Raw genomic sequence first — 15,739 nt, forward strand, 5'->3', positions numbered from 1 at the left:
TTCTAGCACCAAAATGATGCTCTATTCTACAAACAATGTCCACATTTAAAGAAACTCTGAACCAGGTTGGTTGTTTTCAAATGTCCTTCACTAGCAAAATCTTTTCAAATGAAATCCCACGTGGAGCCCCAGTATTCAAAAAGGGGAGGCAAAATAGACACTCCTCTGGTAGAATGGGGACAGGGCCTCCCCTTGTCCCTTGGCACCTTCCTGAGTGTCCCATAGAACCTTCAGGTCCTCAGATCCCAGTCTGCCACCAGCCCTGTCCAGCCCTGACATTTTATGAGGCGACAAGCAAGAACCCAGGGTCTTCCCAGAGACTTTTTTCCTCTTCCTGGTGTTTCCAGCTACTTCCATGGGGGCTGCTTCCCAGCATCTGTGGTCCTGGTGCACTGGTGAGTCCTCTAGGACATGTCACGCAGGCTGGGCACACCCGTCCAGCCATCCACAATTCCCGTTACAACACCCTGGGTCCCCAGCCTGGCCCACAGATACTTTTGACTTCCAGACACTGTTCCTCTCTCTGGCAAGGTGACCACCCCAGGCTGCCCCCTCCTCTGACACGGGCAACTGGCAGAAGCAGAGCAGCAGAAGTCACCCTCGCCACACCCCAAAGCACCCCAAGACAGCATAGCGAGGGGGACACGTGCCCCCCCAACCAATTGGTCTAGGTCCCACCTGAAGCATGGCGGGCAAAGCTGAGCTCCTGCTTGCTGACCGGGATGCTGGGCAGTGAGGCCTGGTTGGCCCGCTTCTTCAGGATGACGCCGATGTTGTTTCTGCAGGGGCCGCTCAGCCCAGTGGGCACAGAGAGGGTCCCACTGCCCCGGAGGGTAAGGAGGCCTGTGGAGGCAGAGAAAGTCCGAGGACAGAGCTGGTCCCGCCTGTCCCCCGGCCCCAGAGTCCCCCTTTGGAAATGGGCCCATCAGTGAGCTACAAGACAGCAGACGTGGCTCTCTGTCCCGTCTCAGGACGGAGAGGGTGGGAGGCGTGGACACCCTCTCTTTTGACCCAGGTGTTGGCCAAGAAGTCTCCCCAGCCTGAGGGAGCCTTCCCGAGCACCCAGTACCTTCCTTCATCAAGGTCCTCCGGGACCCCAGGCTCTGGGAAGCGAGCTCCCTCTCCCTCTCCGGCTCCTTCACTCTCCGGACCAACTCCATCTCCTTCGTCTGCTTCAGCCGCATCTTCTCCTGGGCAGACCTGGCAATGGTGACCTGGATCCGGTACAAGATCAAGGCAAACTCCATCACCTTGGGGACCCAACTGTGCTTTCTATACCTTCTTCATTCATTCCATCATCAGGAATGTGAGTGGTTCCTGTGTGCTGATTGCTGTTCTGAGAATGAACAAAAGGTCAAAGGCCTTGCTCCCCATGAGCCACACGGAGTGGGGAGATGACAGCAAACAGCCTCTAATATCAGGCAACATGCACCAGAAGGCAAGTAAGGGACACAGGGTGACGGGGCCTCTGTTTCGGGTAGGGAGACCCAGAGGGACTCCCAGAGGCGGTAAAATTGAAGCAGAGACAGAAATGAAGTGAGGAACAAGCCCTGAGGCTGAAGTGCCCTGGGCGTGGCTGGGAGTCCTGAGGAGGACACAGGCAGGAGCGCCCTGAGTCAGAGGAGAGGCAGGACACAGGTCGCAGGTGGCAGGCATGGGGCAGGAGCCACAGTGCACCGGGCCCTATGGTCCACGGTGGGGACTTGGGCTTTTCCTCTGGAGGACACAGCAAACCACTGGAGGTTTTGAGCAGAAGAGTGACGTAATCTGATTTTTTTTTTTCTTTTTCTTTTTTTGGCTGGATGGGGTGTATTCTCTAAGTGTTGTTTTTAATAACTTTTTATTTTGAAATAATTTAAGACTCACAAGGAGTTGCACATATAGAACAAAGGGTTCCCATGAGGTGGGACTTGGACTAGGATAGCAGGAATAAAGACGGTAGAATGGCTAGATTCTGGGCATGTTTCAAAAGTAGAGTCCACAGCTCTGGCTGATATATGAGGTGTGGGATGAGAGGGAAAGACAGAAGGCAGGGATGGGCCCAAGATTTGGGGCCGGAGCAGCTGGAAGGCTGGAGTTGCCTTTTACTGCCATTCGTGGAGAGGGGACACTGGGAAAAGGAGGTTTTGCGGGGGTAAGAGTTCAACAGTTAAGTCTTGGACGAGGTAAGTTTGAGATATAATTAGAGACCTAAACGGAGACGTTGAGTATCAGTTCTATATAAACATAGTCATATAATTTAACAGCTACTGGAGATTGGGGAAAGTCTGGGCTGGAGAGGGAGATGGGAGTCCTCAGCATAGAGGTGGTACCTAATGCCATGGGCTGGATCAAGTCACAGGGGTCAGTATAAATAGATAAGACGCTAGAGGTCTGAGCCCTGGGAGCTCCAGCACGTAGAGGTCAGGAAGACGAGAAGGCGGCAGCAAAGAAGGACCAGGAAGGAGCTAACTTTGATGTAGTCAGAGAAGCAAGAAAGAAGCCATCCCTCACCTCCGTCCCTCAGTGGGGAATTCAAGAAGGATGAGCCACAAAAGCTGGCGATGGGTCAAGCTGGAAGAGCACTGAGATGTGCTGCACATGGGAAGGTGGTCTCATTGATGCCTCAACGGGGGCAGTTTCAGCGGGGCTGACGGGAACTAAGCCCAACTGGCCTGCACTCAGGAGAGGACGAGTAGAGAGACAAGGCAATAGTTTTCTTTGGTTTGGTTTGGTTTTAAGACGAGAGAGGAAACAGAGAGCTAGGATGCTGGTGGGAATGATCTAATTTCAAGAAGAACATTGTTGATGCAGGAGAAGGACAAGTGCTGGAGCTGGAATATTAGATGGATTGAGCTAGAACAGTAGGAGAAGGTGGTGAGTGAATGGGGTGCTTGAGGTTGAGAAGTGACGGTGGTGAAGTTGTTTGCAGTGCCAAGGTCTACAGTATGACCATGGGAGTGAGTGGCTAAGGTGGGGTGGAGGATGAGATCATTTCATGGCCCTGAATTGTTCTCCTTTGTCTCATGGTCCGTTGCCCTCGCTGGAGTGGGAGGATGTGCCTCCCACTGGACCTTATCAGCATCACTGGATCCCATAGTATATGCATATAGCAGGCTTTCAAGATATATTTATTGCACTCTTATACCTCTGTTTCAAAAAAAGACCATAACAGTGACTCTCCACGTTTCACTAAATTCATCCAGACGAGAATCTGGATGAATCATCTGGATCAAGGTCACCTTAGAAGTCCAAGGTATTTGTCAGCCTGTCAAGCACAGGCCTTTGGCTGATCTGCCTCTGAGTCAGCTGCCTCTGGGTTGCTATCTTGGGTGTTGGTTCAAATTACTAGGCTTGGTTCACCTAAGCCCCTCTGCACTCTCCCCCATATCCTACTTGCTTCTGAACCATGTGTGACCTCCTTCTGCCCTCCCTTCTTCCCTCATCCCCACCTCTCAGCTCCCCACTGAACTCTTCCCTTCACCTAGTCTCCCTCACCTCCATCCTTCTTCTCCTCTCTTCTTTCTCTTCTTTTCTCCAGCCTTCACCTCAAACCCATCTACAGGTTCTGGCCTCAAGTACTAGGGGCAGCTGCCTCGGGGCTCTTCCTTGCTTTCCTCAAGCTGGTCCCACACTTACATATTTCAGAAACATGTGTGTGTTCAGCCAGTGGTCCACTCTGACCCCAGCTTCCTCTTCCCCTCGCTTTCCAGGTACCTTGGTGCTACTCTCCTTCTGGTCCTCTTCTTTTAGCAAGGGTTGGGTTTCTTTGGCATGGCTGAAGGAGAAGGCTGTCAGAGTAGGAGCAGACTGAGACGAAGGCAGGGCAGGCTTCTCAGGGGCAGCAGACCTGTCTCTGACGGGCAGGACCAAATGTTTTGGCTCTGAGGAGTAGAGAACAAGAATGGAGCTGAGGACGGCCAGCACCCAGGAGCAGCAGCCATCCCTTTGGGGCTGAGGCTCTATGACCCTGTGGATGGTGTGACATTTTCCTGCCTAAGCCCCTCACCCTTGGTTCTTCTGCCCAACGCTTCCTTGCTGGAGAAAGACACAGGTTAAATCTACTCTACAGGGCGGCACTGGCACGTATAGAACAGGCTGCCCGAGGACCAACACCCTCCTCCTTTCATCCCTCTATCCATTCATTCAACTAGTATTGCACACCTTATTCTAAGACTGGGGGTGGGGGGATGCGGGGAGGGAGGAAGAAGGAGGCTGGGCAGGAAATAGGGGCAGATCGGTTATCAAAGAGTTTTAAGATATTTCCTGAGAATATAAGTCTGTGTTAACTGGGAGGTGTGTATTTCAGAATGAAGAAAAATAAAATGAGCCCACTGACTGTTAAATACCACCATGCTCCTATCTGAGACTATGACACAGCATGAAGGGCCCAGAGAACTAATGCCAGCCCAGGGCTCTCATTTTACAGACAGGAAAGCTGAGACCCAGTGACCTTCAGGCACTCTTACGATTGATAAAATACAAATTCATTTCCAAATGACATCAAATCCATAGTATCTCTTTGTCATTCTATATTTTCCCAATTAATGGCTTCAAAGAGCACATATCTGGTAATAGAGACAGTGTGTGGGTAGGTTCATTCGTTTTCTTTTTTTTTTTTTTTAATTTATTTATTTATTTATTTATTTTTGGCTGTGTTGGGTCTTCGTTTCTGTGCGAGGGCTTTCTCCAGTTGCGGCCAGCGGGGGCCACTCTTCATCGCGGTGTGCGGGCCTCTCACTGTTGCGGCCTCTCCCGTTGCAGAGCACAGGCTCCAGACGCGCAGACTCAGTAGTTGTGGCTCACGGGCTTAGTTGCTCCGCGGCATGTGGGATCTTCCCAGACCAGGGCTCGAACCCACGTCCCCTGCATTGGCAGGCGGATTCTCAACCACTGCGCCACCAGGGAAGCCCCATTCATTTTCTTTTAATGAAAGAAATGTTAACCAGGTTCTCCTGCTCACAAAGTTTGGAGTTCACTGTCCTTGAGCAAACTTACAAATCAGGGGTCCTCTGGAATGGGGGTCACCATCTGGGGCTGCCTGAGGCTGAAAAGGGTATGTTTGTTTTTTTTTCTTTTCTTTTTTTTTTAATATTTATTTATTTATTTGGCCGCATCTGGTCTTAGTTGCGGCACGCGGGATCCTCCTTGTGGCACGCGGGCTTCTCTCTAGTTGTGGTGCGCAGGCTCAGTAGTTGCGACGCGAGGGCTCTCTAGTTCTGGCATCTGGGCTCCAAAGCACATGGGCTCAGTAGTTGTGGCACATGGGCTTAGTTGCCCCGTGACATGTGGCATCTTAGTTCCCTGACCAGGGATCAAGCCCCTGTCCCCTGCATTGGAAGGCGGATTGTTAACCACTGGACCACCAGGGAAGTCCCAGAAAGCGTGTGTTGAGTCTGGGGATCTGGCAGGGCTCCCAGGTCACCCCAGATCTCTGCCCGGCCCACACCTTCTGCCAAAGATCCCTCCTGGGAGAAGGATCCAGGGCCGAGGAGGAGGAGGGGCAAAGCCTCCATCTGCCCAGAAGTAAGGTAGGACCGAGGGTCCAGGTGTCCAGGTGCCAGCTGACCAGGGCAGGGACTGCGGAAAAGCCACAAGACTGGGGGAAGCCCTCAGCTTCAGACAATACCATGTGAGCCCCTACTACATGCCAGATGTGGTCCCCAAATTGGGCAATGTTGTTCCCAGCCGACAGCTGGAGGGTCAGAGGGCCCCTTAAGGACTCTACCACTTTGTAGCCCCTTCTCACCTATGCCTCCAAGAGACACCCTAGAAAGCCTTGTCCAAGCAGCCTGGCCCCTGCCCCCTGGGGACCTGGTTCTCAAGCAGCAAGCTGGTGAGGCAGACAAGGGAGTAGCTACAGGCTCGTGTCCCCTGGCCCAAAGCCCCATTCCAGTGCTCTCAGGGTAGCTCTTAAGGGACACTGGGTGCCAGTGTGCGCCACACCAGACTGCCCTAGCTACCCCGCAGCAGCCCAGCCGGGGAGAGGGGGGATGCAGCCGCCACAGAGGTTTCTGTGCCAGGCCTGCCTCTCGGGCCCAGCTGAGCATCTTAACCCTGGGGCCTCTTGGGCAGCAGCCTCCCGCTGGCCAGCTGACCCACCTGCTGAGCTGATTACAGAGTAACCTGCTGGGAAGCTAGACAAGAGTCCACCCCCTCCTGCCGGTCAGCACAGCAGCTGCCTCTAGCCCCTCGACGCCTGCGGCCCAGGCTCAGGGTGCTCCGCCCAGGTCCCCTCCCCCAACCTTCCATCCTCTCCACAAACTAGGTCATCAGGCTGGAGAGCCTCCCTGGGTCTCGGCCACCTGCCTCACTGCCAGCCCGGGTTCGCTCTATTCCCCTGATGCTGAAACCTTCCGGGATGGGCTGACTAAGGCGTTGTGGGATGTGGTTTAATTTCTCACTCTGTCTGGTGAGGAATCCTCTATTCACTTAGAACCGCGCAGGGGCAGCAGACACACGATGGGTCAGAAGCGCCAAATTGGAGCCGTGAGGACCTGCGTGCAAATGTATCAAGGCTGCTTTCTGTGCCCTGAGGCCAGGGAGAAGGTCCAGCTTCAGTTCAACCCCTTCCTCTGTCAAATGGGGACAGCGCCGTCTCTCTCAGCTGGGTGTTCATGAAGCGACTTGTGCTGGTGGAGGGCGGCACGGAGCAGGGGCCACCGTCCGTGGCACCAGGGTGACTTCTGCTTCCCCGTCTGTGAAATGAGGGACTTGAGTCTGACAGCACCCAGGTCTCCTCTGGCCCTAATTCTGATCCCATGATCCAGCCCAGGAACCAGAGAGTCAAAAAACACATGGGGGTGTGCATGGCGAGTACATACCCAGAGATCTGGGGGTCTTCTCCCGAGGCCCACTCTCCCGAACCAATCTTAAAAGAATGGGGGAGAAAAAAGCACCCATGAGAGATGGCAAGCAAGAGCTCCTGCTGTGAGGAACCCAGGCTAGCTCCAGGAGTGGGCAAGGGCCGAGGGGGGAACACAGCCGAGGGAGCCATGGGTGGCCCTGTAAAGAGGCTCCTGGCCAGGGCTTCAAAGCCTCAGGAGATGCAGTCCCTTCCGCAAACTTGAGGGCAGGCTGACCGGCAGGCCAGGCCAGGCCAGCCTCAGTGTCCAGACACAGCTCTGAGCCCTATTTTCCAGAGGCACGGCCCATCCACTCCCCAGGAAGCCAGCCTCCACGTGAAACTGCCCAGTCCAAAAGGGAGCCCCGTCCCCTGCTCTGTCCACAGGAGAGCGGCTGGAGCAGATGAGGATAAATCTCCTTCCAGCTCAGAGCAGACTGAGTTCAAGTCCTCCAAACTGCCCCCACTCCATGAGAGCTCGGTGATCCCCCCACCCTTGCCCCTCAGGGTCTAGAGGGATTGATCCCCTTTGCTGCTGATGGGAAATCACCACTGTTTTGTAACAGAGGTTCAATCCCAAACTAAGCACAGGAAAGGAAGATGGGGCATTCCCGGCACTGGTTTTAGCGGGAATACAGCATCACTAAGACAGATGGCAATCCCTGCCTTCGTGGGGCTTACATTCCCGTGAAGACCAGCTATACATCATCCAACATGGATTTTTCTCCTCTCACGGGGAAATGCATAGACAGCAGAACCCCCTGGGGGGCCGACAGGGTCACAAGCCACAACGAAAGGACTGGAACACAACATCCTGTGCTCTGGCCTCAGAGGATTCACTCAGCGGAATGACCCAGGCCGGGGTGGCTAGAGGACGGGCAGTAGGAGAGCCCATTTCCGTGCCTGCCCAGATCCAGGGGCCCCTATCCGAGGGGTCTGTGGAGGTCAGGGGACCCGAGGTCTACAGGAGGGGCAGAGCTTCAGGGTGGGCCTGGACCAGTGGAGACTCAGAGTTGCTCCCTGGAACACGCACAGCCTCTTGGATCTGGACCTACACGGAGGGGCTGTGTGTTTTGGAGCCAGTAGGCAAACACCCCAGGGCACCCAGCCTAGGGAGCTCATCCACTGCGTCTTCGCCATTGGAACCCACCATCGCCCAGGAGCACTAACAGGTTTGGGGGGCAGAGGTGGAGCTGGGAAACCCCTGTGGTTGCCCCTGGCTGCCTGAGGTGGGCACGGGGCACCGAAACCCTGGGGCTGCTTCCTTCCCGCAGGCCTGGCCGCATCCTGCTCCTGGCCCACAGCTTTGCCCCTTTGGCCTCAAGCTGGAGGCTGCTTTTCCTCCCCCTCTGAGCAGAGGATGTGGCCTCAGAGCACGTGGCTTTGCCTCCTTCAAGCCATGGACCTTGGGAAACCTCTCGCCTTCCCTTCTCTAGAGACCCATCAGCAGAAAGGACAGAGGCCAAGGCTGCCCACACCCACCAGAGCCCCTGCCTTTCTCCACACGGCGTTCCAGCTCCTCCCCCGTCTTCCGAATCCACGGAAACCCCACCACCGGCTGAGGTGGACCCACCAGGCCCCACGAGAAGGGGGGGAACAGCAAAGCTCTACCTGCAGCAAGAGCCCCTCCCTGTGCCAGGCCGGACGTTTAAGCATCCGCCAGTGTCCCTGGGCAACACAAGCTGAGCCCATCCACGAGTGGCCATGCCACCGCCCCAAACCTGCCTCTCCTCCCAATTCCCTGTCCCCGTGAAGGTGCCACCATCTGTCCAGCTGTTGAAGCTAGTAGCTCTGGCGTGGTCCTCGGCTCCCCGTGCCCGTGGTCCCACAGCAAGCCAGTCACCAGGCACGCCCCACTCCTTCACCTGTCGAGCCCCTCTGCGCGCTAACCACCTGGGACCACGGCCTCCATCCTGCTCGGGTGCCCATGGCTCCTCCCTCGGATCCCTGCAGCAGCCCCCGGATCAGCAGGCACAGCCCATGCCGCTCTGCGGTTGCCAGAGTGGTCTTCCTAAACCAGATCTGATGTCACTTCCATACCACAACGCCTGCGGTGGCACCTCACTGCTTCAGGATAAAGCTCATCCTCCTCAGTGTAGCACACGGGCCCTTCAGCCCTGCTTACCTCACCCACCTGTCACACACAGATGCAGATGCTGCTGGAAAACTCCTGGCAGCTCCCTGAATGCCTCAGTCACTCCTCCTTCCTGACTCTCCCTTTTCTCCAGCTCACAAACTCTCCCTCAGCCTTCAAAACTCAGCTCAGGCCTCGCCTCCTCCAGCCTGATTGAGATCATTTTCCCCTGCGCTCCCCAGAACGAGGGGCAGCCTTCTATCTTAGCACTTACCTCACTGGACTTTGAGTCAATGGTTTACTAGTAACTATCTCTCGTGAGCTCCTGGAACACAGAGACTGTCTTGTTTGGCTTTGCTTTCACAGCACCTGGCACAATGCCTGACACAGAGTGGCGCTCAATAGCTTTTAAGTGAGTAAATGGATGCATGGCTGGATGGAAGGATGGATGAAATGGAAATGGAGGCTCCCCCCCAGCCATTTGTTAGCCTCACAGAGGCAATGGGGAGAAATCCATGTCGCAACCAGACAGCAAATGGGCAGATACTTATTGTGTGACTAATCCATGGCAGGTACCAAGCTTGACACCATGGGAGCCACAGAGATTTCCAGATATGGCCCCTGCCTTGTAGTGCTCCAAGTTAAAGAATAGAAATGAGGTTTAGGGCTTCCCTGGTGGCGCAGTGGTTGAGAATCCGCCTGCCAATGCAGGGGACACGGGTTCGAGCCCTGGTCTGGGAAGATCCCACATGCCGCGGAGCAACTAGGCCCGTGAGCCACAATTGCTGAGCCTGCGCGTCTGGAGCCTGTGCTCCGCAACAAGAGAGGCCGCGATAGTGAGAGGCCCACGCACCGCGATGAAGAGGGGCCCCCGCTTGCCGCAACTAGAGAAAGCCCTCGCACAGAAACGAAGACCCAACACAGCAAGAAAGAAAGAAAGAAAGAAAGAAAGAAAGAAAGAAAGAAAGAAAGAAAGAAAGAAAGAAAGAAAGAAAGAAAGAAAGAAAGAAAGAAAGAAAGAAAGAAAGAAAGAAAGGAAGAAAGAAAGAAAGAAATGAGGTTGAAATAAACGTTGAGCAAATCAGCGGGCGGGAGGCAGTCAGGCAGAGCACAGGCTGGATGCTTGTGGACAGGGCTGAGAAGGCACTTCCCTTCCCCGCTCCCCTGCGGAGGCCAGGGAAGACCTGAGAGAGGGGGCAGATGTGGAGCTGGGGCTTGAAAAACGTAGGAACTGATCGGCGGGCCAAGGGGGAAAGGCTCAAGTTGGGGCTGCAGAGAGGTGCCACCCAGGGCTCGGCACAGGCGTTGGGGAGGGTGGGTAGGAGCCTGTAGAGCAGCACAGGAGGAAGTGTGGAGCGGTGGGCTGGGACAGGCTAAATGTCTGGCCAGGGAGACTCATCTTTAAGCTGCTGGCACCAGGAAGTCCATAAAGGTGAGATGCATGGAAGAGGTGTATTCAGGGGGTGGATGAAAACACGAGATTAGGATGGAGAGCCCAGGGCTGCAAGGAGGCCGGGTGGGAGCTATGGGGGGAGGTCAAAAGGGAGCCAGTAAGTACAAACTGAGAGGAAAGGCAGGGGCAAGACGTGGGTGGTAGCTTTTGTATTTTCTCTTACTGTTCAAGAAAGACCTAATGGGATGTGGCAATCTGTTGGGAACAGGAGAAAATAGGAGCAAAAGTCAAAGATGATGCTGAAATTGGAAGATCAAAGGGAACACCTGCACCTTGGTGGAAATCGGGAGGTTGTAGGAGGGAGGCAGTTTGGGGAAACATGAGGTGCTCTGTCCGTGATGCCGTGACGGTGGCACATCCTCCCTCCCTGCCTCTGACGCTGGACCTGCATCAGCCATGAGGACCCTGAGGATGCTCAACAGGAGGCTGGAAGCACAGAGCGTGACTCCGGGGAGACCTCAGGGTAAGAGCAGGGGACGCGGAAGTCACCCATCCCCCATGATCTTGGAAGCCACTGTACAGATAAGATCCCAGGGGAGAACAAGGAGGTGCGGGGCAAAGCGCTCTGGAACAAATTTAAGAAATGATGAAAGAAGGTGCACAGGAGGCTGCCTGGAAGGTCGAGAAGCAGGTTTAAAGTCAGGAAGGTGAGGAAGAAGAGTCCAAGGGCATCAACAGCTCAGACGGTGCAAAAAAGTCAAGAGCAGTGGGATGTGAGGGAGGGTCACTTATCTGGGGCCAGAGAGTCATGAGAGCCGCCAAGAACTCTCAGAGGGGAGGGAGAGGAGGGTGTCTGAGCAGGAAAGAAGGAGGCAGTGTCGATGGGGAGGAGGGAGGTCGACGGCGAAATCAGGCAGAGAGCTCAAACCCAGGAGCGGGTCCACAATGGGTTCCCACACTCCACCAGGGGTGGGAAAGATGTGGACATGCCTACAGTCAGAAGGGAAGACAGCGTGGGAGACAGAGGGAGAGGAGAAGCTTGAAAGAAATAGGTACAGCCGACCCCAAATAAAGCACACGCTCTCTCTCTCTCTCTCTCTCTCTCTCACACACACACACACACACACACACACACACACACACACACAGTCACTCCAGCCATCTGGACTGACCACAGGGATGTCTTTGGCCATGTGGAGAGGACCCTCTGTCCCACTTACAAGCCATAAGTCCAGATTCATTACAACACAGAGATCCTCTACCTGCTGATTCCCAGTCTTTTGGGGGTATGAAGACCCCTTTTTAAGTCCAAAAGTTTTGTGGACTCCCCCCCCATATACACAGACACGATAATACTTGTATTTTTAGTGTCCATTAATTAAGAAAATATCAATACGTCATCACAAAGAGCTACCATGAATTCAATAGAGCTTTAAAATAATTTGTATTTTATTCAACACTGCAGCAACCACACACATCAGGACACTGGTAGAAGACAGAGGCCGAGACATTGTTAATTAAGCCCATACACCCCTCCTGCTGGAGTCAAGGGTCAGAGCTGTGACCACGCCAGGTCTGAGGCTCACAGTGGAGGACCTTGCCCCTCACACGCCCAGCCCCCAGAGTTCTGCCCTGGCGTGGAGGCTTAGCCATAGGGAACCCAAGCGGATCTTGGGGGGTAGAGGAGAGAGGACTGCAAGGTACTTTTGACTTAGTGCTGCTTACCGTGTGGTGGCAGGCCTCAGGCCCGTGAGGATGTCCTGGCTGGGAGGCAAGAGGCTGGGAAGGGAGCCAGGCGTGCAGGAGGAGGTCCCGGCAGGCACCCTGTCCTTTGGGATGGGCGGGATCACAATGCCCCCCAGGGACCTGTGCGTCTTCTCGTCACTGCAGTGCAGGTACTGCTGGGAGACCTGCACCTGGGAGCGGAGGTGGAGGAGGGGTCTGGTCCATGAAACATTCCACTCTGGATGCTCACCTCGCAGGCACCTCACACAGAGCGGTCCCTTCTATCAGCAGCCACCTGGGCAGAAGTGCTGGCGAGTATCCTCTGTTTCTCTTTCCAGCCACACAACCCTGGGACCCCCAGGTTCATTGTTTCCTTACCATTTTAGGCAAGAAGGGAATCCCCTCATTCCTACTCCAACCCCTTTTGTTATTGTTATTATTTGTTTTTCTGTTCTCATTTCAGAAAATCCTAGAACGTCAGGGCTGAAAGGGATCCTCAAAAACATCTGGTACAATTCCCTCTTTTAAGTGCAAACTGGGGCCCAGAGAGGGGAGTGACTTGCCCAAGGTCACACAACCAGTGAGGGGCTGAGTGAAAACCAAAACCCAAATCTCCAGAGTCCCAGCCCAGCGTTCTTTCCCCTCTGCCACAGTTCCTTGCCGAAAATGGGGAGGGTCAGAAGCATGAGGAATTCTGGAACATTTAGATCAGAGATGGCTTGGGAACCACCAAGTGTAAGACAGGTGCTCACACAGCCTCTGCGCAGGAGGACTGAGCTCGGTACCTCTGGGGCAACCCCCAAGCCAGAGAAGACGCCTCCAGAGAAGCTCAGGGCTTGGGAACAGGGGTTGGTAAAGGATAGAAAGAAAAACAGAAGGGCAGGGAAGCAAGACTCAGAGCAGTCCAACCGCCTTACCTCCTGGGCACCGGGTCTGAGTTCCTGGGGTCCCTGATGGCTCCTGGGTGGGTGCAGGCCTTTGTCCTTGGCTCCGCCGGCCTCCGGGGTGGTGGGGATGTTCTGGACAGGAGGCATCGGCCTGGGCACCCTCAGCAGCCTCTGAGAGGCGGCGCGGGGGACGGCGGTCCTCAGGGGAACTCCTTTGGGGGCTCCCCCGGGATCCAGAGAGGCTGTACGAGGTGGGGACGGGGAGTAGGTTAATCCCAGGAGTGCGGGGAGTGGGGTTACTTGAGATGCTAGCAACAGGGCTTTATGTCCTGGGGCAGCTGAGATGGAGAGATGAGGGGGCAGATCCGCCCCCAGCTCTACCCGCACCACTAGACTCTGCTGAGTGTCCTTTCCCACTCCTGTAACATTTGGTAGAAAGTGTCAATCAAAGTTACCTATCTAAAATTCAGAGGCAGGTTGGGTAGAAAGGGAAACGAAGTCAGTACTGAATTAGGAGCGAGGACGGCAGGTGCTAGTCCTTGTGTCCCTCTGAAAACCACTGGGTGGCATTCAGCATAGCCGGTGGGAGTGGGAGGAAGAATACAGTCAGATTTGTGTTCAAAAAGAATTCCTCTGCAGCGAAGACTAGAAGGGGGCGAGGGTGAGAACGGGGAGGCAGGTTGGGAGCTACTGCAGAGGCCCCGGTGGAGGATGTAGAGAGAGGGTGCTTGGCGGGTGCCCCCTGACTAGCCCAGCTGCCAGCTGGACACCTGCCGATCCTCACAGCCCAGGTGGCCGGGGGACAGGCCCAGGGCTCACCTCGGGGAGATGCTGCCAAGCCCTCCACGAGTCTCCTCGTCTTGAGCTTGTCCTTAATCTGAGTGGCGTCCCGGGCCACACGGTTCGCCTCCGACTCCAGCGCGGGAAGTGGCACCAGGGACGGGGGGCCCAGCGACAGGGCCCCGAGCTTCCTGGGATGGCCATTCCTGGCCTGCCAGCCCTCCAGGGAAGCCTCCAGCTTGAGGCTGCCGGGGTCCCCACGTCCACTCAAGAGCTGCGACGGCTTCTCTAGCAGGACACTCAGCACTGGCTGGAGGGAGGCTGAGGGAAGCGGAGTCCAGAGCTGCGGTGCTGGAGGAGCCCAGGCCCTGAAGCCAGGGACCACAGCCCTGCCTTCCCGGGGCTCCTAGGAGAGCCCCCCCTCCCTGTTCCTGCGGGTCCCCTCCGTACAACTCCATCCCCTGAGGCACAGGATTGAAAGGACCCACCTAAAACCCAAGGGCATTTTCAGTAGGGACCAAAGTAAAAATAATACCTGCCGGTAGCTTGAGGACACAGCCGGGCATCTAAACACACCCGTCTCCTCCCTCCAGGACGAGGCCCAAGCTCTGCTCCGTGGTCACTGGCCCTGACTGGGCAGCTGTCAGGTGGAATCCCCCATCTCTGCCCAAAGGCCCCAGAGAGGCTGCCCTGGGCACTCGAAGGCCATTTGATGTGACCAAGTCACTAGGCCCAGTGCCCCAGTCTCACCTTTTCCAAAAGTCTTTGGGCTGGAGTCGCTGCTTCCCCCCGGGAGTGTGCGGGGCCCAGCACTGGTCCAAGGGATGCTCCCACAGTTCACGGCCACCGGAGCCAGAACCTTGGCTGGGGACAGAAGCACAGGGAGAGCGGCATCTTAGAGTCCACTGCGGCCAGGACTGAGGACAGACTGCCCCGGGCTCTCTGCAGCCCGTCCCCCAAAGCAGAGCCTGGCCCTCGGATGGGGGCTTGCCATCCCAACTCCAGCCAGCCAGGGCACCATGATCCCCACCAGAGTCCACTCTTCCCCGCCCTCTCGGCCTGACTTCTCCCCCCAGCTTGGCTCCCAACCCCTTCCCCCATCACACCTTCTCAGCCTCCTTCATGGGCTCCCCAGGTGCTCTGCCCTGAGCACCGCGGCCTGTTTCCTGAGCTGCTCAGGCATTCCCGAGTCTCCACACTCCTCCCAAGGGGTCACCAGGCCCCTGCTCCAAGCCCTCCGGGGAGAAGTGGCCCTCCACCTCACAAGCACCCATTCTCTCCAGGGCAGGACCTCTGATCCCCTCACTCTGCAGAGGAGACTGAGGCCCACGCAGCTGGCTCCCAGTGGCAGCGCCAGGCCTGGGACCCAGTCTCCCTCCACAGAGCTGGCCACACTGTTCCCACTCTCCTGCCCTGTCAGCTGAGGAAACGGGGCCAGCCGGTGCTCCTGGAGGCCCCACTCCTGTATCCTCTGCCCATCTCCATCTTCCCACCACAGAAGACCACAGTCAGCCCCTCGGTCAGCCCACCAGCTCAGAGAGTGGAGGCAAAGCTCAGGCTGAGGAGGCCAGAGCCAGGCCAGGGAGCCCCCTGACAGACGGCTGAGCGGGGAGGGCCCACGGACAGCCTGGCCCGGATGGAAAAGCACGGCAGCCCAGCTACATCCCCCAGGATGAGACCCTCTGAGTATCCGAGGAAGATCCCCGCCCCCTCATGACTTCCCTAGGTGACCCTTACCTGGGGGGACAGCGTCACGGGTGCCCATGCCCTGGGTGGAGAAGGCACCTGGGAGGTTGTCTGGAGGGAGCAGCTACTTTCTGGGCCGTGAGTACGATCCTCAGGCATCCAGAGGGCCTCAACCTGTAACATCCAGGGACCTATGATGGGGAGAGGCAGAAAGAAGTCAGTACAAATCACAAACACTTTTTAATCCACTTCGCTGGAAGCCTACCAGGAGTTAAAGCATTCTTATAGTGAAGAAATCTGCCACTAAACCAAAGGACGCTTCTTTTTTAACATTTGGACTCTCTTGGATGCTTCAAAATTTCCAGGTCCCC

General features: G+C 55.9%; 1 protein-coding gene across 3 annotated transcripts in view; it reads right to left on the minus strand.

Annotated features, from left to right (window-relative positions):
- Positions 1-15,471, minus strand: part of TOGARAM2 (TOG array regulator of axonemal microtubules 2) — a 41,445-nt gene extending 25,974 nt beyond the window's left edge. Inside the window, exons 1-9 of one of the 3 annotated variants that reach the window (XM_036873615.1) lie at positions 15,420-15,471; positions 14,433-14,546; positions 13,722-14,003; positions 12,933-13,144; positions 12,016-12,206; positions 6,804-6,850; positions 3,697-3,863; positions 1,070-1,241; positions 679-843 (exon numbers count right to left, since the gene is read on the minus strand). In XM_036873615.1, the coding sequence (XP_036729510.1) occupies positions 679-843; positions 1,070-1,241; positions 3,697-3,863; positions 6,804-6,850; positions 12,016-12,206; positions 12,933-13,144; positions 13,722-14,003; positions 14,433-14,546; positions 15,420-15,447 (1,378 nt within the window). In that variant the 5' untranslated portion in view covers positions 15,448-15,471. The remainder of the gene's footprint in view (positions 1-678; positions 844-1,069; positions 1,242-3,696; positions 3,864-6,803; positions 6,851-12,015; positions 12,207-12,932; positions 13,145-13,721; positions 14,004-14,432; positions 14,547-15,419) is intronic. The other 2 variants (XM_036873616.1, XM_036873617.1) reach the window with 2 other exon arrangements.
- Positions 15,472-15,739: the final 268 nt, after the last annotated feature.

The sequence above is a fragment of the Balaenoptera musculus genome, chromosome 13 (assembly GCF_009873245.2).
Source record: "Balaenoptera musculus isolate JJ_BM4_2016_0621 chromosome 13, mBalMus1.pri.v3, whole genome shotgun sequence".
In the NCBI taxonomy this organism is placed as follows: Eukaryota; Metazoa; Chordata; class Mammalia; order Artiodactyla; family Balaenopteridae; genus Balaenoptera; species Balaenoptera musculus.